Raw genomic sequence first — 22,832 nt, forward strand, 5'->3', positions numbered from 1 at the left:
GTGGTGGCTTAGTAGTAAATTCATTAGTAAAATGAGTAATGATTATTTTTTATTAACCCATCCTGGAAAGTTGTTCTTATAATTAATTGTAATAATTAAATTATCAATTGAGGTCAGGTGAGACACGGTCTGTGTTTACCGAACTGAGCTCGATTGTATGAATCAGCCGTTACACTGTATGAAGAAACTCAATGGGACACATTTATCAAGCACAACTTTTTTTGGGGAGAAAATAAACAGCCTTATTGGCAACGTTAGTCTTCAATTTGCGCCTCGTCTGTTATCCCTTAATAAATCAGGCTTTTATTTTTTTAGTTGAAATCTGACATCTAGTGTTTGTTGAAAATATAGGTTCCTATTCACTAAGACTGGTCTATTTCGTATGCGCATCAAAATGTAAGCTGAATCTAGGCGCACGTCTCCATGAAGGTAGTCAAAATGTAGCACAATGCACCACTCAAAACAGAGGCAGAACAGTAAGCCAGCCCTGGAGTGGAGTAGAAATTAGACTGTTTTTACACCTAAATAAGGCGCACCTACACACAGAGTTACAGTAAATTGGTCAGAAAATAGTCGCAAAAGTTTTAAAACTTCTGAATTAATCTTAAAACTCAAAACAGACACAAATGCCTCCAGAACAGGTGCAAAATCAGTTGATAAATGAGACTTCTAAAACAAGACGGTCAGAAGCAGGCTTTTTACTCTTTTACTCATGAAAACAGGCGCAGACACTATAGTAAATGTGCCCCAATGTGGCTCAGGCTGGGTGATAAATCTGGAGAACCCTTTAGACCAGTGTTTCCTGAACTCCAGTCCTCAGGGCCCACCTGCCGGTCATGTTTTCAGATTTTCCGTAGTATTGAGCAGGTGATATAATTAGTGTCCATGCATCAGGTATTCATTCTGTGGGATATTCTCAAGTCATGACCGGCAGGTGGGCCCTGAGGACTGGAGGTGAGGAACATTGCTTTACACTGTCTAGTCTAACCTTACACCACCTCTTTATTGGCTTACTTTGCAATAGAATTTAATGCCAAAACTATGGGGAAAAACCGTGCTCTTAACCCGTGTGCCCTTTCCTATGAAGTCACGACCATTTTCTAGGGATCGACCGATATTGATTTTTTAGGGCCGATACCGATACCGATAATTTGTGAACTTTCAGGCCGATAGCCGATAATTTATACCGATATTCTGGGAATTTTCATTTTTGAAAAAAAAAGTTAAAATTCCCACAAATCTGCTGAAAATTAATGTTTATTGTTAATGTGTATTTTTTATTTTTTTTGTAAATCTTTCTTTTTCATTTATATTTAATATTTTGGTGTGTTCATTTTTATTACTTTTTTTTTAATTTTATTTAAACTAACTTTTAGCCCCCTTAGGGACTAGAACCCTTGTCCTATTCACCCTGATAGAGGTCTATCAGGGTGAATAGGAGCTCACACTGTCCCTGCTGCTGTGTGCTTTGTGCACACAGCAGCATGGAGCTTACCATGACAGCCAGGGCTTCAATAGCGTCCTGGCTGCCATGGTAACCGATCGGAGCCCCAGCATTACACTGCTGGGGCTCCGATCGGAGGAGCAGGGGAGAGGGAATCCTGTGGGGGGCGCACTGCGACTGGGGTGGGGGGAGGGGGGGTGCACCACTGCTTAATACTGGGGGGGAGGGGGGGCGCACTGCGCCACCAATGCTTAATACTGGCGGGGCTTGGGGGGGGGGGAGGCGCACTGCGCCACCAATGCCTAATATTGGGGCGGGAGGGGGGGCGCACTGCGCCACCAATGTCTGATACTGGGGGGCTTGGGGGGCGCACTGCGCCACCAATGAAGCTTAATCTCTAATTTATTCATATACAGGAGGCGGGAGCTGGCTGCAGGATCACAAAGCCGGCTCCCGACCTCTATGAGCAATAGCTGCGATCCGCGGCACCTGAGGAGTTAACTACCGCAGATCGCAGCTACAGCTCATAGAGGCCGGGAGCCGGCTATGTGATCCTGCAGCTCCCGCCTCCTGTATATGAATTAATGTGAGATTAAGCTTCATTGGTGGCGCAGTGGCCATAGCTCCTCCCCTCCTCTTGTCCCCTGTCCTCCCATTGGCTGGAGCGGCAGCAGCAGCACAGGGGGAGGAGACACTGCTCCTTCTCCCCTGTGCTGCTGCTGAGGGAACACGGAGAGCGCTGTCAGCAGCGCGATCTGTGTTCCCAGGACGTTATCGGAATATCGGCAAAATAAATACCGATAACGTTCAAAATCCTGAATATCGGCCGATAATATCGGTAAATCCGATAATCGGTCGATCCCTACCATTTTCCACAAAGACAAACCCCCTCAGTGGATTAATTTTCTGGATCACATTTTTGCCATAGTTTATGTGATTGGATTTCCCAGCATAAAAAAAAAATGTCATTCAAGTGTGTGAAATTCCCCGGTCCTTCCATGGATCCCTTTTAGTCTTTTCACATCGCTGCAGTGACACCATTGGTCACAGAACTGATACCAGTATGTATGAACAGGTCAAGAAAGGGGCCATCAGCTCGAGTTATGCCTCATTCACACATTGTTTTGGTCAGTGATTTTGAGCCAAAACCAGGTGCAGCTCTAAACGCAGAACAGGTGCCGATCCTTCCCTTATACCTTATGTCTGGGGAGGCTTCAATCCTGGTTTTGGCTCACAATCACTGACCAAATCATTGACGTGTGAATGAGGCTTTATTGTGGAGTCCTGAGATGTAGACACATTGACCACTACCAGGATCCGTTGATTGCTGATGTTTCCACCTTGAGTTCCTTGCATTACTGAATATCTACCATACTATCTATATTTGCTTTTAACTCCTGTTTTCCATAGCATCACCATGACAGCAACACAAGGAGATTGACCCCTGACCTCTGTAGGGGCAGGAAGCAGAGAAAGGTTTAAATACCCCCCTCCCACCACCAACACCAGTGTTTTCTGTCCCTACAGAGGACAGGGGTGGAGAAAGGTCCCCTTGTGTGCCTCGCGCCGGGGAGATGAAGAAGATGCGCACCTTAACATCATATCCACATGATGACTCCCTCGCTCCGGTATTATCTGGGGCCTGTTCCCGGGGCTGCTGATTCCCGCCTGGGCTCTGTTATTTCCAGCTGGGTTGCGCGCCCAGCTCCGGCGGACGCTATATAAGTTACATCACTTCCGGCGCCGAGATGGCATCACCGGAAGTGACGAAGGTGGAGCAGATTCGGCGGGATCGGAAGGAAATTTGAAATTTTCTCCTTTCCCCAGCGTTCCTGGTTGTGGGGAGTTGTGCCTCCTCCATCCCTCCAGGATGGTACCAGAGCACTCAGAAGCCACCGCGCCGCCATGCTTAAGTCCCCCAGTAGGGGAAATCTAATCCAGATGTGAGGGATCCATTGGGCTTCTCTATTTACTAATTAATTTCTTGCTTTAAACGTTTTCCAGATGACTATTTGGAAAAGCTATGCAGGGATTGTATTGCCAGGATTATACGAGACGAACAACCATCGCTAATGGATGAGTTTAGAACCATGATGCAGGAAGAAATTAAATCTTCTTTGGCATTCTTGTCTGGGTTACACAAAGATACCCCTCCTCAAATTGAACCCCCACACAATCGTATGAGAACCGGGGATTCCTTTTCCTCTGGGAGGAAGATGACAGACAATCCGAGCGTGATATCCCTGAAGGTAGAAAAAGATTTTATTTCTCTTCAGATGATATGCCAGAGTTACTCAAAGCAGTCAGGGCAACCATGGGAGTGGAAGAAATTCAACCAACCCCTTCTTTTCAGGAAGAAATGTTCGGTGGACTGCGAGTGAAAAAAAAAATAGTCTTCCCCATTAATGAAAACATTATGGGTTTGATATTAGATGAATGGTCTTATCCGGAAAAGCGTCTAGGAATCTCCAGAGCTTATCCGAGTCGTCTACTTTTTGATCAAGAGGAAGCCAAAATATTTAATACGATTCCTAAAATAGATGCTCAAGTAGCAAAAGTCAATAAAAATACCTCTCTACCCTTTGAAGATGCATCACAACTAAGAGACCCCATGGATAGGAAGGCTGATGGTCTATTACGAAGATCGTGGGAGGTGGCTATGTACAATCTAAAATCTAACATAGCTGCTACCTCTGTAGCCAGATCCATGTTTGTATGGCTTTAAGGCTGGGTTCACACCTGAGCGTTTTACAGCGCGTTAATACGCGCTGTAAATCGCTCAACAAGGAGAAACCAATGATTCCCTATGGGAATGGTTCTCACTTAGGCGTTTTACAGCGCGTACGATCGCGCTGTAAAACGCACGACGCCCCAAGAACTACATGAGCTTCTTTGGGGAGTCTTGTCGCGCGTTCCTGTACATAGACTTTCGGGAATACGCGACAATGGGCGTACAGAGCGCTCCATCGCGAACGCTCAGGTGTGAACCCAGCGTCAGAGTTAGAAAATCGCGTCTCTGATAACGAAGAAATTCTAAGTGCATTCCCACTCTTAAAATCTGCCACAGCATTTCTTGCTGATGCCTCCGCAGAATCCATTCGGTTAGCGGCTAAGGACGCAGGGCTCTCAAATGCGGCTCGGAGAGCCCTTTGGGTAAAATGTTGGTCGGGAGACAAGGTCTCTAAATTGAGACTTTGTTCTATACCTTTCTCATGGGAATATATATTCAATTTTCTGCCTTTCCCCCAAGAAGATTTATAGTCTCAAGTCTCCCTACTCCAACATATCAAAGCCCAACTTGGAAGGGTGTTCAAGAGTTAATATCCAAACAGGTGATAACAGAGGTACCTCATCAGAAAGAGGGAAAGTGGTCTACGCGACTCTTTTTCTGGTGAAAAAGAAAGAGGGTTCCTTTCAACTATTATAAACCTGAAGCTCCTAAACAAATTTATCTCTTATCAAAAGTTTTGTATGGAGACACTAAATTCAATCATTCCCCTCTTACAGAAAGAGTCAGTGATGTGCACAGTGGATTTAAGCAACGCTTACTACCATGTCCCAATACACCAACATTTCCAGCAATTTCTGAGGTTTGCAATAGAGGATCACAGGGGCGATATTCACCACTACCAATTTACCTCTCTCACTTTTGGCATATCCTCGGCTCCTCGGGTGTTCACAAAACTGATACGTAATAGAAGTAGTAGCATATCTGATAAAAAAAGGATTAACAATCTTCCCATATCTGGACGATTTCTTAATAACCAACAACTCTCCTTCCCAACTACAGAAAGACCTGGAAGTGTTTCTACTAACATTGGACAGACTGGGATGGATGGTCAACAGAATGAAATCGAACCTTGTACCATCGACCAAGATCAGGTTCCTAGGAGTTTTCCTGGATTCTCAAAAACAGCTAACCAGTCTACCTTGGGACAAGATATCCGACATCCAACGGAAGATCAAGGTATTTTCATCCAAAAGAACCTATTCCATCAGAGACTCAATGAGTCTTCTAGGCGTCCTTACTTCTTGCATCCCATCAGTCCAATGGTGTCCAATTCACTTCAGACCTCTTCAAATGTGGATACTCAGAGTATGGAACAAACAAGTTTTATTTCTAGATCACAGGGTTACCATACCTCAGAGGATAAACTCCTCACTACAGTGGTGGAAAAATCCGGGAGAACTTGACCAGAGGAGTAACATGGATAAAGATACCTCACACCCAGATTACCACAGATGCAAGCCAGTGGGGCTGGGGGTCGAAGGTCGGCAACGTTTATTATCAGGGACCATGGTCCAGTTCAATCAGGAGTCAGTCATCGAACTACCGAGAGCGGTATGGGAAACTATGAAGATTGCAGAATCACAACTCCGGGGCTGTCATTTACAAATACTATAAGACAACACGACGACTATAAAATACCTAAATCATCAAGGAGGTACAAAATCTATCAGTCTACTAAAACTATCCTCAAAAGTATTCAGTCGGGCAGAAATAAATATAAAATCCATTTCAGCGGTTCACCTAAAAGGAGTCCTGAATATAGAAGCCGACTACTTAAGCAGGAAAAAGAAAGACCAATCAGAATGGTCCTTGAACAAAGAAATCTTCCATATGATAACAAAAAAATGGGGCATACCGAAAGTGGACCTGTTCACCTCTCTGGAAAATTCAAAGGTTCCAACATTTTGCTCCCTACACCCCAGGGACAATCCATGGATTCTAGACGCCTTCTCCATCACGTGGGACCAAGCGATGTACTATGCCTTCCCGCCTCTTCTGATAATACCAAAGGTGATATGAAGATCTGGAAGAAATTTTGTTCTTGGTCGGGATCATCCTCTCCTAATAAATCCGCTCCAAATATACAATTCATTCGAGATTTCTTACAAAATGGCTTCGATCTGCTACCCTCAGAGTTCAAATATCCACTTTAAGTTGTTTCTACAAAACTGAATTAGCAAATCATAAATGGATCAGGAGATTTATGAGAGCGGTTACTAGAATACGTCCAACATTACAATCTCATATTCCTACCCGGGACTTAAACATAGTTCTCATAGGATTATCACGCGCCCCCCCCCCCCCCCCCTCCTTTGAACCATTGAGTGATTGCTCTTTAAAACTAAAATCGTTCAAGACTGCTTTCCTAGTAGCTATCACTTCTGCCAGAATAATTAGCCAACTACAAGCGTTATCCATGAGGGAACCTTATTTGCAAGTCAAAAATGATAGATTAATCCTGAGGCTAGACCCAGAATTCATGCCAAAAGTAGTCTCTAAATTCCAAAAGGATCAGGAAATTACGCTCGCCTCTTTCTATGATAACCCTTCAGACGACAGAGAACTAACCTTCCATTCCCTAGATGTCAGACGAGCGGCACTTGACTACATAGACTCTACAAAAGAGATTAGGAGGTCTGACGGTCTCTTTGTTCAATTCAAGGGCAAAAACAGGACAGAAGAAAATTTCCAAATCCTCAATCGCTAGATGGATTAAGAATGCTATTTCAACCTGTTATACTATTCAGAATCTCTCTTGCCCAGATAATCTGAAGGCTCACTCTACCAGAGCGATGTCTTCCTCCCAAGTGGAGAGAGCGAGTGTTTCCCTAGAAGAAATTTGTAAAGCCGCTACTTGGTCTAGTATCCATACCTTCATTAAACACTATAGACTAGACCTTTTAAAAAAATCTGACATGTCTTTTGGACAAAAAGTCCTTCAGGCTGTTACCCCCCTTGATCATATTTTCTCCTTGTGTTGCAGTCGTGGTGATGCTATGGAAAACCGGAATTAGTACTCACCGGTAATTCTTTTTCCTTGAGATCACCACGACGGCAAATAAATTCCCTCCCATTATGTTCTTTGCCTTGCTTTTTGGGGATTGCTATGGAGTAATACCTTTGGTTTAAATTCGGATATTATAAAATCACTTGTTTTCCACCACCTTTCTACTCGTGTATTTTGGAATCACTGGTGTTGGTGGTGAAAGGGGGGTATTTAAACCTTTCTCTGCTTCCTGCCCCTACAGAGGTCAGGATCTCCTTGTGTTGCCGTTGTGATCTCATGGAAAAATAATTACCGGTAAGTACTAATTCCGTTTTTTGCGATCTGCAAACTACGTATCTGCAAAATGCGGATGCAGTCTGTGTGCCATTTTATTGCAGACTCAACTTCAATTAGTCTGCACTTTGCAGAAAAGTATAGGACATGCTCTATCTATTGCGTAATGGACATACGGATGTGGAAAGCACATGGAAGCATGTATTCAAAGTACTATCTCCTCTTATTACCTCCAGTAATTGTATTTTACATGGGATTTTGTAGGATTTCTACATCATCTCTTCTCCTTTCCATTCAGGTTCCTACAATATAGGATCTGGAGGTCTGTCTGCATTTTATTCTATATATTTTTTATTCCCAGTTTTATGACTTGTTGATCAACTTATGTTTTGTATTTTATATATATTGGATTTTATGACCTATCATAAAACTGCCTTGACCTCACACATGTTTCAATCCATATAAAAAGAGAGAACACAACATCTTCTCTCCATTCAGGTTCCTGCAATATAGGATCCGCTCAGTGGATATCTTCTATATAAGATCCTTCTCCTGATTGATGCATCAATGATGGACAGGGACAGAGACAAGATGGCGGAGAGGATAATAAATCTCACCCTAGAGATCCTCTTCCGGCTTACTGGAGAGGTGAGAGATTCTGATGATGTCACATTACAATGTGATGTCAATGTAGCTAACAGATGGACATGACTGGAGAGGTGAGGGACTCTGGATATGTATGGAGTGATATTTATTACTATGTCTCTCCATAATCAGGACTACACAGTAGTGAAGAAGACCTCTAGTGAGCGCTGTCAGGACCCTGTGTCTGAAGGATGGGGAAGAATCCTGTGCCCAATCACAGGGCCTCCACCTCACCCCCTGATACATGAGGAAATCAATACAGAGAAGATCCTGGAACTCACCAACAAGATGATTGAGCTGCTGACTGGAGAGGTGACACTGCTGGGAATGCTGGGACATTATACAGGAACGCTATGAAGGGATCTGGGTAATGACTGTATCATTGTGTTGTCAGGTTCCTATAAGGTGTCAGGATGTCACCATCTATTTCTCTATGGAGGAGTGGGAGTTTTTGGAAGGACACAAAGATCTGTACAAGGACATCATGATGGAGGATCACCAGCTGCTTACATCACCAGGTAATAAACTGTATTACTGTGAATTCTAAGACCTAGGAATAAATAGGCTTAACAAGGCTTTTTTGCATAAAATGTTTACTTAACTATGATAAAACATGTATACAAAAGATAACATACAGAGTAAAGTACCTGTCACCAAAGCTGCGGACAAATGACCCAGCTCTCCATCAACCAGATGCCAACATGGCACCATGTCCATACCCATATGATACAAAGGGAAGTGGTAGTAGCAAGACACATCTTACCCTGATGATGTCTTTAATGGATCTAACCTATTTGTTACATGCTAGATTTTTTTTATACCTTCCCGGCCTCTCCTAAAGGTCTTCAGTGTGCAGTACACATGTACAGTTACTTCACACCTCAGGAAGCGGGCAGGTACCTGGTACCACTTACCAGCTCTATTACAAGACATTAAAGGGGAAAGAACCACTGAAATACCTTGCTACGTACACAAATACACACAGCATCTCATTATTTGTATGTATAGATTGTCAATACTGAATTTGTATAGAATCTTCATTTAGATATGTAATATAATCTGTTCAGCAGCTATACATTCACCCGTTGAGCCAAAATGCTATTTCATGTGTGGAAATTCTCACATAATAATAATCTACAGCATAAACTGACATGAGGTGTGGATATAAAATCTACAACTTGTCAATTTATGGTCAGTCCACTATGAATTAGATTCTTTATAATGCATTGGGTGAAATCCATGTTCTGTGTGCAGTGGAGAATCTGCAGCGTACCATGTAGAATTTGGTGTGGAAATGTTGAGGATTTACTGTGGATTTTACCCCCTACATTTCAAGGTGAAATCCACAGCAGATTTCCTCTACATAATTTGACATTCTGCGGATTTAAAATCTGGATGTCAGGTCAGATTCCAGAGCTTTCCACCGAGTGCCTATTTCTTCATCGTCTGTTGTCAGCGAAAGTATACGAGCAGTTTTGAGACTGAAGAACCAGCGGCTCCTATTAGACTGATATCAAGTTCCTGTGTGCTGACAGATTACAGAACGTGGAGACATATACACCAATAAGAGGAGGAGGATGGAAGGTCAGAGCTATGAGTGTCAGGATTGGTGGTCACCATGTTCTAGAAGAAAGAGACCTAGATAATAGATCATCATTAACACATAACAATCTTCACGGCAAGCATGAAAAACAAGTTTTCCCCCGGCGCCTCCCCAACGGCACTGACAGGAGGGTATCCCTGCCCCCTGGACAGGAAACAACACTGGAGCTACATATTAAAAAGGCCTCCTTTCCTTCCCTAAGCCAGTGTTATTTCCTGTCCACGGACAGTGCGGATGCTCCTGCCAGTACGGTGAAGATTTCGCACGGCCTTGCTGTTTCCCCTGCATGGGAGGGTCGCTGCAGAGATCGGGGGCTCCGGGGATGCGGTGGCTCCCTTCTCCAATCTTATGATGATTTAAGGTTGGATGATACTCCAATTGATTGGGTATGTGGGCAATAGGGGATGGTTCCCAGACCAAATAATAGTAAAAATTCTGACTCCTGTGCTCCACTTTGCTATTACTGTAATTGCTTTATTTCACAGAGCGGTATCCAGTCATAATAAACGTTTTTCGGCATATAGCCTTCTTCAGCATAACTGGAGGGGCATATAGAGATATCTTAGTAAATACATGATATTGGTCTTTAGAAAATGACAATGAAAAATAAAAATAAAATGTCAATACAACATGTGTATAGAAGAACAAAAGAAAACAATTTAAATGTACATTCAGTTTCACAGAACATATGACAAATAACAAATATACATCCGGTAAGTTAGGAATCCGGTAAGTTAGGACTCTGGCAATATTATTCTCCACAGATTCATCCCAAGGAGGGGGGTATATGGGGGGTATGTTGATCCGCATGGATGATAGGTCTGAGGACGGCCTCATAGATCACAGTGATGGGGAGGTTCAGGCAGGCGTGAGCAAATGTTAGGAGGGCAAACGATATAGGAAATCATGTGGTGTGTACCAGTTTCCAGATTTTTATATGATCAGAATACAGTTCACCTTATGTAATACACATGCATAGTCTACAGTTAGCTATGTAGTAGTAGCAAAGCACATTGTTGCAAAGACTATATAATATAGATAGGAAGCGCATGGCATTCTTACCTGGTTGAGCCGCATAGAGGAGAGAAGAAAGCGTAAAGTTTAAAATATCCACAGTGGGTTGCAGATTACTGCGGTAGTGAGGGGCTCTAGGACCCTAATTTGCATGCGCTGTAATAGGCTGTGGCCTAAAAGAAAGGGCGCCATAACGATGGTGGTGTATCTGATCTATAAATAGAGCTCGCGCTGGAAAGGAAGTTGGTGGGCGGGATCCGGCTGATGTGGTTCCGGTTGGTCTGTCTTAGGTATGCGTAATGAGATAAACAAAGATGGCGGGCGCTAGTGAATGTAGCTAAGGCCCATATTGAGCATGCGCTAGAAAATGGCGCAATATGACATTCTGGAAGATGATGTCAAATGACGTGAGTTGGAATCGTCATGCGCAGTAGTGGTAAAAAGTACGATGCTAGAAAGTAGCTACTATGTGGGTATGGAACACGCGCACAATACCTGACCGTAAATGAAGTATGAAGACTGGGGCAGTGTGAGAGTTAGAATAAAACATAGAAAGTGCAAAGATAGTAGATACTTATACCAAAGGATATAGAGAATGCGGCTCCAGCCAGGGGGAGATATTCAATATCTGGTCTGAAAAGAATGAAAATAGGAACATAGTTATAATTCCTAATGTATATCTAGTTCTTATCAATTAGGTGTCTACAGATCACATATACAGGTCCTTCTAAAAAAATTAGCATATTGTGATAAAGTTTATTATTTTCTGTAATGTACTGATAAACATTAGACTTTCATATATTTTTGATTCATTACACACCAACTGAAGTAGTTCAAGCCTTTTATTGTTTTAATATTGATGATTTTGGCATACAGCTCATGAAAACCCAAAATTCCTATCTCAAAAAATTAGCATATCATGAAAAGGTTCTCTAAACGAGCTATTAACCTAATCATCTGAATCAACTAATTAACTCTAAACACCTACAAAATATTCCTGAGGCTTTTAAAAACTCCCAGCCTGGTTCATTACTCAAAACCGCAATCATAGGTAAGACTGCCGACCTGACTGCTGTCCAGAAGGCCATCATTGTCACCCTCAAGCAAGAGGGTAAGACACAGAAAGAAATTTCTGAACGAATAGGCTGTTCCCAGAGTGCTGTATCAAGGCACCTCAGTGGGAAGTCTGTGGGAAGGAAAAAGTGTGGCAGAAAACGCTGCACAACGAGAAGAGGTGACCAGACCCTGAGGAAGATTGTGGAGAAGGACCGATTCCAGACCTTGGGGGACCTGCGGAAGCAGTGGACTGAGTGTGGAGTAGAACCATCCAGAGCCACCGTGTACAGGCGTGTGCAGGAAATGGGCTACAGGTGCCGCATTCCCCAGGTCAAGCCACTTTTGAACCAGAAACAGCGGCAGAAGCGCCTGACCTGGGCTACAGAGAAGCAGCACTGGACTGTTGCATGTCATTCGGAAATCAAGGTGCCAGAGTCTGGAGGAAGACTGGGGAGACGGAAATGCCAAAATGCCTGAAGTCCAGTGTCAACTACCCACAGTCAGTGATGGTCTGGGGTGCCATGTCAGCTGCTGGTGTTGGTCCACTGTGTTTTATCAAGGACAGGGTCAATGCAGCTAGTTATCAGGAGATTTTGGAGCACTTCATGCTTCCATCTGCTGAAAAGCTTTATGGAGATGAAGATTTCATTTTTCAACACGACCTGGCACCTGCTCACAGTGCCAAAACCACTGGTAAATGGTTTACTGACCATGGTATTACTGTGCTCAATTGGCCTGCCAACTCTCCTGACCTGAACCCCATAGAGAATCTGTGGGATATTGGGAAGAGAAAGTTGAGAGACGCAAGACCCAACACTCTGGATGAGCTTAAGGCCGCTATCGAAGCATCCTGGGCCTCCATAACACCTCAGCAGTGCCACAGGCTGATTGCCTCCATGCCACGCCGCATTGAAGCAGTAATTTTTTGCAAAAGGATTCCCGACCAAGTATTGAGTGCATAACTGAACATAATTATTTGAAGGTTGACTTTTTTTGTATTAAAAACACTTTTCTTTTATTGGTCGGATGAAATATGCTAATTTTTTTAGATAGGAAATTTGGGTTTTCATGAGCTGTATGCCAAAATCATCAATATTAAAACAATAAAAGGCTTGAACTACTTCAGTTGGTGTGTAATGAATCTAAAATATATGAAAGTCTAATGTTTATCAGAACATTACAGAAAATAATGAACTTTATCACAATATGCTAATTTTTTGAGAAGGACCTGTAGTTTTGGTATGAGCATGTAACCAATAGCAGATAGTTTTTAGGATTTTAGGATAGCGTTCCCTGTCACATGCAATAGCTTATATGGAAATGAGAGAAAACTGCCAACTTCATATTCTCCCTTGAGCCCTTTTGGTTCCAAGGTTTGTAGGCGGTGGATCCAGAGCGCTTCCCTGTTAATTAGTATGCGGGATAAATCCCCGCCTCTTCTAGGGACTGATACTTGTTCCACCACCTGGAAACGCAATTGGGCAATGGAGTGTCGCTTAGCTGCAAAGTGTGCAGGGAAAGGTAAATGGTTGTTCTGACAACGGATATTGGATTTGTGTTGGCATATCCTATCTCTAATGGTCTGCGTGGTTTCACCGACGTACGCTAAACCACAGGGACATTTGATTATGTACACGACAATGGAAGAGTCACACGTGAAGAAGCCCCGTACAGGGAACCCTTTGCCAGTTAACATAGAAATATAGAAACATAGAATGTGTCGGCAGATAAGAACCATTTGGCCCATCTAATCTGCCCAATATACTAAGTACTATGGATAGCCCCTGGCCCTATCTTATATGAAGGATGGCCTTATGCCTATCCCATGCATGCTTAAACTCCTCCACTGTATTTGCAGCTACCACTTCTGCAGGAAGGCTATTCCATGCATCCACTACTCTCTTAGTAAAGTAATACTTCCTGATATTACTTTTAAACCTTTGCCCCTCTAATTTAAAACTATGTCCTCTTGTAGCAGTTTTTCTTCTTTTAAATATTCTTTCCTCTTTTACCTTGTTGATTCCCTTTATGTATTTAAAAGTTTCTCTCATATCCCCTCTGTCTCGTCTTTCTTCCAAGCTATACATGTTAAGGTCCTTTAATCTTCCCTGGTAAGTTTTATCCTGCAATCCATGTACCAGTTTAGTAGCTCTTCTCTGAACTCTCTCCAAAGTATCAATATCCTTCTGGAGATATGGTCTCCAGTACTGAGCACAATACTCCAAATGAGGTCTCACTAGTGCTCTGTAGAGCGGCATGAGCACCTCCCTCTTTCTACTAGTAATGCCTCTCCCTATACACCCAAGCATTCTGCTAGCATTTCCTGCTGCTCTATGACATTGTCTGCCTACTTTTAAGTCTTCTGAAATAATGACCCCTAAATCCCTTTCTCAGATACTGAGGTTTGGACTGTAGCACTGATTTTATATTCTGCTCTTGGGTTTTTACGCCCCAGGTGCATTATTTTGCACTTATCCACATTAGATTTTAGTTGCCAGATTTTTGACCATTCCTCTAGTTTTTCTAAATCCTTTTCCATTTGGTGTATCCCTCCAGGAACATTAACCCTGTTACAAATCTTTGTGTCATCAGCAAAAAGACACACCTTACCATCAAGGCCTTCTGCAATTTCGCTGATAAAGATATTAAACAATATGGGTCCCAGAACAGATCCCTGAGGTACCCCACTGGTAACAAGACCTTGGTCTGAATATACTCCATTGACTACAACCCTCTGTTGCCTGTCCCTCAGCCACTGCCTAATCCATTCAACAATATGGGAGTCCAAGCCCAAAGACTTCAATTTATTGATAAGCCTTCTGTGTGGGACAGTATCAAAAGCCTTACTGAAGTCTAGATAAGCGATGTCTACTGCACCTCCGCCATCTATTGTTTTAGTCACCCAATCAAAAAAATCTATAAGATTAGTTTGACATGATCTCCCTGAAGTAAACCCATGCTGGTTTTCATCTTTCAATCCATGGAATTTTAGATGTTCCACAATCCTCTCCATAAGTATGGTTTCCATTAATTTCCCCACTATTGATGTCAGGCTTACTGGCCTATTGTTGCCCGATTCCTCCCTACTACCTTTCTTGTGAATGGGCACAACATTTGCTAATTTCCAATCTTCTGGGGCGACTCCTGTTGCCAGTGATTGGTTAAATAAATCTGTTAATGGTTTTGCTAGTTCACCGCTGAGCTCTTTTAATAGCTTTGGGTGTATCCCATCAGGCCCCTGTGACTTATTTGTATTGATTTTAGACAGCTGACTTAGAACCTCTTCCTCTGTAAAGACACATGCATCAAAAGATTCATTAGTCTTCTTTCCTAACTGAGGTCCTTCTCCTTCATTTTCCTTCGTAAAGACTGAACAGAAGTATTCATTGAGGCAGTCAGCTAGTTCTTTATCTTCTTCCATATACCTTCCTTCTTTTGTTTTTAATTTTGTAATTCCTTGTTTTAGTTTCCTTTTTTTCATTTATGTATCTGAAGAATGCCTTATCGCCTTTTTTCCCTGACTGAGCTAATTTCTCTTCTGCCTGTGCTTTAGAAGCTCTTATAACTTGTTTGGCCTCTCTCTGCCTAATCTTGTAAATTAGCTCGTCATCCTCTTCTTTTTTTTTTTTTTTTTTTTTTTTTTTTTTATAATTCCTAAATGCTATCTTTTTGTTTTTAATGATTTTGGCCACTTCTGCTGAGTACCACATTGGTCTTTTCCTTTTTTTTACTTCTTTTGCTTTTACTGACAAGCCTAATGCAATTTTCTGTTGCCTTAAATAGTGCCTCTTTTAAGTAGTCCCATTTCTCCTGGACTCCAATGAAACTGTTCCAATCTGATAGGGACTCGTAAACCACTAATCTAATTTTAGAAAAGTCAGTTTTTCTAAAATCTAAAACTTTTGTTTTTGTGTGGTGTGACTCAGTCACTGTACTTATAGTAAACCACACTGACTGGTGATCACTAGATCCCAAGCTTTCCCCTACAGTAATATCATATACCAAATTCCCATTTGTGAATACTAAATCTAAAATGGCCTCCTTCCGGGTTGGCTCCTCAACTACTTGTTGTAGAGATAATCCCAGTAGGGAATTTAGAATATCTATACTCCTGGCAGAACTAGCTATCAGGAAGATTGAAGTCTCCCATAATGATAACTTCCCCCTTCAATGTCATTTTAGCTATTTCCTCAACTAGTAGATCATCTAATTCTTTGACTTGGCTAGGTGGTCTATATATCACACCTACACGAGTTACCTTATGATTATCAAGCTGCAAGGTAACCCAAACTGACTCTAAATTGTTCTCGCTAACTTGTATCAAATTAGTGGATGGTAGATCTTGTCCCCTAAGGCTATATGCCGAAAAACTTTTATTTTGACTGGATACCGCTCTTTTCCGATCTTAGGCATAAGCCCTTCATTGGAAGGCAGCCCTAGGCTTCTTACCCATTCTCCGGCGTTTTGGATCCGACGCGATGAGCATCCATGCAGATGGGGCCTTCTCCAGGGCAGGAGGAGGTCTGAGAGCAGAGGTGACGTCAGGAAATAGCGGAGTAGCATGCCTCGTGACATCACGTGTGCGTGCGACCGTCTGCATGTCCAGGGCACGCTGGGGGCCAGAATTTTAAATATTCTAAGCACTACCTGAAGGATAGTGTGATTCCCTGCTACAGCATGTTGGCTTCTCAAGAGGATGCGGCTCGCAAGCCTGTGGATCCTGGTTCCAGCGCCCTCAGCTCGGTAAACCTCCTCTCCTGTATACCTGTGTAGATAAAACTTGGGATGTGGAGCTCTCCTCTCTTTTAGAAGTACACTGATGGGTGTCTGGTGGTGGAGGTTAATAGAGATATAAATTACTAGCCCCTTTTTTTTAAATCAAATTTTTTTAGGGCAGAGAAACCTCCACTACCAGGACACAGGGCGGGACTTTAGGACGAAAGTGTGCTTTATGCAGGAATTCCTTTGTCTCCATAAAGATGGGCCCCTCCAGGAGATCTCTGCTGTCGGGAAAGAGGGGATGCAGCAGGGCTTGGTGCGGGGCATCCGTTTTCCTTTATTGTTCGGCGGGTCCGGGGCACCGCCGGAGCTGCTGCTAATTGAGACCCCGGCTTCTTTGCGGCCTTCTCCCATTTGGTCACCCCCACATTTTTATATTCCCCGACCGGCGTCTCGGTGCGGCCGTGGCTGCAGTGGCATTCGCTCCTGAGCGCAAGGGGGTGGGCGTGGATGCAGAGGCTAGTGGGCCGGAGTCTTTTTGGGGGCAGGGCAGGATTTTTCCCCGCTCTCACGCCAACAGCTGGAATGTTGCTGTCCTCGCCCACTTCGTTTTTAAAGGCACCTGCGGCGGGATGCTGACAGGCTCCTCTGGACATGCTGCGTGGAGAGACACAGGCTGGGTAAGCGCTGTTTTTATCTTCCTACAGGGTTTAACCACTTCAACCCTGCTAGCTAAAACCCCCTTAATGACCAGGCCACTTTTTACACTTCTGCACTACACTACTTTCACCGTTTATCGCTCGGTCATGCAACTTACCACCCAAATGAATTCTACCTCCTTTTCTTCTCACTAATAGAGCTTTCATTTGGTGGTATTTTATTGCTTCTGACATTTTTACTTTTTTTGTTATTAATCAAAATGTAACGATTTTTTTGCAAAAAAATTACATTTTTCACTTTCAGCTGTAAAATTTTGCAAAAAAAACGACATCCATATATACATTTTTCGCCAAATTTATTGTTCTACATGTCTTTGATTAAAAAAAAAAATGTTTTGGCAAAAAAAAAAAAAAATGGTTTGGGTAAAAGTTATAGTGTTTACAAACTATGGTACAAAAATGTGAATTTCCGCTTTTTGAAGCAGCTCTGACTTTCTGAGCACCTGTCATGTTTCCTGAGGTTCTACAATGCCCAAACAGTAGAAAAACCCCACAAATGACCCCATTTCGGAAAGTAGACACCCTAAGGTATTCGCTGATGGGCATAGTGAGTTCATAGAACTTTTTATTTTTTGTCACAAGTTAGCGGAAAATGATGATTTATTATTTTTTTTCCTTACAAAGTCTCATATTCCACTAACTTGCGACAAAAAATACAAAATTCTAGGAACTCGCCATGCCCCTCACGGAATACCTTGGGGTGTCTTCTTTCCAAAATGGGGTCACTTGTGGCGTAGTTATACTTCCCTGGCAATTTAGGGGCCCAAATGTGTGAGAAGTACTTTGCAATCGAAATCTGTAAAAAATGACCGGTGAAATCCGAAAGGTGCACTTTGGAATGTGTGCCCCTTTGCCCACCTAGGCTGCAAAAAAGTGTCACACATCTGGTATCGCCGTACTCAGGAGAAGTTGGGGAATGTGTTTTGGGGTGTCATTTTACATATACCCATGCTGGGTGAGAGAAATATCTTGGTCAAATGCCAACTTTGTATAAAAGAAATGGGAAAAGTTGTCTTTTGCTAAGATATTTCTCTCACCCAGCATGGGTATATGTAAAATGACACCCCAAAACACATTCCCCAACTTCTCCTGAGTACGGCGATACCAGATGTGTGACACTGTTTTGCAGCCTCTCCTGAGGGTCAGTCGTCCAAACTATCCTCTATGGTGGACAATCTTATTACAGCGGTAAGGCTACTTTCACACTAGCGTTCGTCGGTCCGCTCGTGAGCTCCCTTTGAAGGGGCTCACGAGCGGACCCGAACGCTTCCGTCCAGCCCTGATGCAGTCTGAATGGATGCGGATCCGCTCAGACTGCATCAGTCTGGCGGCGTTCAGCCTCCGCTCCGCTCGCCTCCGCACGGACAGGCGGACAGCTGAACGCTGCTTGCAGCGTTCGGGTGTCCGCCTGGCCGTGCGGAGGCGTGCGGATCCGTCCAGACTTACAATGTAAGTCAATGGGGACGGATCCGTTTGAAGATGCCACAATATGGCTCAATCTTCAGGCGGATCCGTCCCCCATTGACTTTACATTGAAAGTCTGGACGGATCCGTACGAGGCTATTTTCACACTTAGCTGTTATATGCTAAAATAATGCAGACGGATCCGTTCTGAACGGAGCCTCCGTCTGCATTATTATGATCGGATCCGTTCAGAACGGATCCGATCGAACGCTAGTGTGAAAGTAGCCTTATTGAGACTTTGCAGGTTGAGGACCCTGCACCTTCTTCGGCTAGCTCGGATTTTTTCTTTAGGAGGTCCCGTCGCTCGCACAAGTGTTTCCCCAACCACCAGGATTTTGATTCCTCTCTTTCCAAGGAATGGAATTTTCCTGATAGTCGTTTTGCTTTGCCAAAACGCTTGAATGTCCTTTCTCCATTTTCAAAGGATTTGACTAAGGGCTCATGCACACGACCGTATGTTGTTTTTTTTTTTTTTTTTTTTTTTTTTCAGTGTTTTGCGGTCTGTTTTTTTTTACAGATCCGTTGTTCCGGTTTTTGTTTCCGTTGTGTTTCCGTTTCCTTTCCGTTTTTCCGTATGCCACATACAGTATACAGTAATTACATAGAAAAAATTGGGCTGGGCATAACATTTTGAATAGATCGTTCAGCAAAACGGAACGATATGGAAGACATACAAATGCAATTCGTATGTGTTCCGTTTTTTTTGCGGACCCATTGACTTGAATAGAGCCAAGCACCGTGATTTGCGGACAAGAATAGGACATGTTCTATCTTTTCACGGTACGGAAATGCTGAAACGAAAAGCACACGGAGACACTTCAGTTTTTTTTGCTGAACCATTGAAATGAATGGTTCAGTATATGTACCGCATACTGAACTCAAAAAACCTATTGTGGACACTGCTGTTTCTTGCTTGGCTAAGCATACTCCCTTGCCAATGACGGATGGGGCTTCTTTCTTTCATATCAGGGATAAGAAACTGGAAGCTTTGCAAAGTCTTCCTTTGAAGCAGTGGGCACAGCACTGCAGTCTGTGTTTGCCTCTACTTGGGTGAGCAAGGCTATGGGGGAACGGGCAGATAATTTGCATCAGGGTCTTACCTCGGGAGTTCCTTCTGGGGAACTGCAGCTCTCTCATGCCAGTGCGTATATTTGTGAGGCCTCTTTGGACGCGGACAGCCTTCTAGCTCGTTCGTCAGCCCTGTTGGTGGCTATTCACCGTACCCTATGGCTTTCCTGCTGGGCGGCAGATAATGCTTCGAAGCGGACCCTGACGCTCCTGAGAAACCTGGTCTCAGCAGTGTTAAGTGTGGCCTACCAGGAGAATTGATTCTGAGGGTCCTCCCTCCATTTATACAATATATGCTAAGAGGGTATTCCAGTTATACAGGATGAAGGATAACTATTAGATCATGGGGGTCCTACTGCTGGGACCTCCACTGATCACGAGAATGGTTATATTACCCCCTCAGAGACCCCCAAAATGAACAGAGCGGCAGGTCAGGCATGCTCATGTGCAGTACATTCACTGCTAAATGCAAAGTCCTTATAATTTAGTAGAGAAATAATAACAGTACAAATAAACAAAACTACCATATCATACATGTAAATAGTGCCACTATATACTGCTCATATAATATTGTGATATTTTCCATCCATGTGCTATCCCAGTTTTTGGTGGATAGCAAATGGAATTTCTTTGTGTCTGCAAAAAAAAAAAAAGACCTGTGTACTCTCTGCATCCGTATGTCTGTCTGTTCTGCTAACTATAGAACATGTCCTATTCTTCTCAACAAAAAACAAAAAGTAGCCATTTCTATTGATGGAAGTGAGAAAATTGCGCAAAACACACGGAAGATATCTGTGTGGTTTGTGGACCAAAATACGGATATGATGGAATACATAATCCTTAGACAGTGATCAGATTTGTCTCCATTGTCAAAATCAGTTAAATATTGGATTTTGCTACATGCCATGCAATGAATATGCATTTTATATAGAAATGTTATTAATACTATGCTGTCAAATTATATTTATTCTTTTCAGATGACTGTACCGGAATCTCAGATGGGCATGTGGCATCTTCAGATTTTAAAACAGAGGATTATGCTATTACACAAAATACAAGTGAAGAACATGCCATAATCCCAGATGTACCCTCAGGTCTACTCAGCAAAGATTCATCATGTGATTCTTTTAAATATGTCCAAACTTCAGATTTATCACAGATTGCAAAGGAACAGAAAAGCCACAAAATGGGTGTTGAACATCAAGCAGAGGAGAAGCCATATTTATGTTCAGAGTGTGGGAAATATTTTAGACAGAAATCATATCTTGTTAGACATCAAATAATACATACAGGGAAAAAGCCATTTTCATGTTCAGAATGTGGAAAATGTTTTAGAAAAAAATCAAATCTTGTTACACATCAAAGAATTCACACAGGGGAGAAGCCATATTCATGTCCAGAATGTGGGAAATGTTTTACAGATAAGTCACATCTTCTTAGACATGAGAGTAGTCACACAGGGAAGAAGCCATATTTATGTTCAGAGTGTGGGAAATATTTTAGCCAGAAATCAGATCTTGTTATACATCAAATAACACATACAGGGAAAAAGTCATTTTCATGTTCAGAATGTGGAACATGTTTTACAAAAAAATCAAATCTTGTTACACATCAAAGACGTCACACAGGGGAGAAGCTATTATCCTGCCCAGAATGTGAGAAATGCTTTACTCATAAATCATATCTTGAAAAGCATTTAAAAATTCACACAGGAGAGAAGCCATATTCATGCTCAGAATGTGGAAAATGTTTTACAGATAAGTCGAATCTTGCTATACATAAAAGAAGTCACACAGGAGAGAAACCGTATTCATGTACAGAGTGTGGAAAATATTTTATCCAGAAATCTGATCTTGTTAGACATCAAGTAACTCACACGGGGGAGAAGCCTTTTTCGTGTTCAGAATGTGGGAAATGTTTTACTCAGAATTCAACCCTTGTTTGTCATCAAAGAACTCACAGAGGGGAGAAACCTTTTTTATGTTCAGAATGTGGAAAATCTTTTAATTGTAAATCAAATCTTCTTAATCATCATAAAAATCATACCGGGGAGAGGCCATATTCATGTTCAAAATGTAGGAAATGTTTTAAAGATAAGTCATGTCTTCGTAGACATGAGAGTAGTCACACAGTGGAGAAGCCATATTCATGTTCAGAGTGTGGGAAATATTTTAGCCAGAAATCTGATCTTGTTAATCATCAAGTAACTCACACGGGGAAAAAGCCTTTTTCGTGTTCAGAATGTGAGAAATGTTTTACTAAGAAGTCAACTCTTGTTTGTCACCAAAGAACTCACACTAGAGAGAGAAGAGACTTTCTTGTTCATAATGTGAAAAATGTTTCACAGATAAATCATATAGAAACATAGAATGTGTCAGCAGATAAGAACCATTTGGCCCATCTAGTCTGCCCAATATACTGAATACTTTGAATAGCCCTTGTCCCTACCTTATATAAAGGATGGCCTTATGCCTATCCCATGCATGCTTAAACTCCTTCACTGTATTTGCAGCTACCACTACTCTCTCAGTACAGTAATACTTCCTGATATTACTTTTAAATCTATGTCCTCTTGTAGCAGATTTCTTCTTTTAAATATTCTCTCCTCTTTTACCTTGTTGATTCACTTTATGTATTTAAAAGTTTCTATCATATCCCCTCTGTCTCGTCTTTCTTCCAAGCTCTACATGTTAAGGTCCTTTTCCTGGTAAGTTTTATCCTGCAATCCATGTACTAGTTTAGTAGCTCTTCTCTGAACTCTCTCCAAAGTATCAATATCCTTCTGGAGATATGGTCTGCAGTACTGCGCACAGTACTCCAAATGAGGTCTCACTAGTGCTCTGTAGAGCGGCATGAGCACTTCCCTCTTTCTACTTGTAATGCCTCTCCCTATAGACCCAACCATTCTGCTAGCATTTCCTGCTGCTCTATGACATTGTCTGCCTACCTTTAAGTCTTCTGAAATAATGACCCTTAAATCCCTTTCCTCAGATACTGAGGTTTGGACTGTAGCACTGATTTTATATTCT

General features: G+C 42.5%; 1 protein-coding gene across 1 annotated transcript; it reads left to right on the forward strand.

The window, feature by feature from the left end:
* The first annotated feature begins 8,448 nt into the window (after positions 1-8,448).
* LOC122941928 (gastrula zinc finger protein XlCGF57.1-like) lies at positions 8,449-22,373 on the forward strand. Its single transcript, XM_044299426.1, has 3 exons — positions 8,449-8,472; positions 8,555-8,678; positions 20,781-22,373. Exons 1-3 carry the CDS (start codon positions 8,449-8,451, stop codon positions 22,169-22,171), a joined length of 1,539 nt encoding a protein of 512 aa, XP_044155361.1. The 3' UTR covers positions 22,172-22,373.
* The last annotated feature ends 459 nt before the right edge of the window (positions 22,374-22,832 follow it).

This window comes from Bufo gargarizans, chromosome 6, assembly GCF_014858855.1.
Source record: "Bufo gargarizans isolate SCDJY-AF-19 chromosome 6, ASM1485885v1, whole genome shotgun sequence".
In the NCBI taxonomy this organism is placed as follows: domain Eukaryota; kingdom Metazoa; phylum Chordata; class Amphibia; order Anura; family Bufonidae; genus Bufo; species Bufo gargarizans.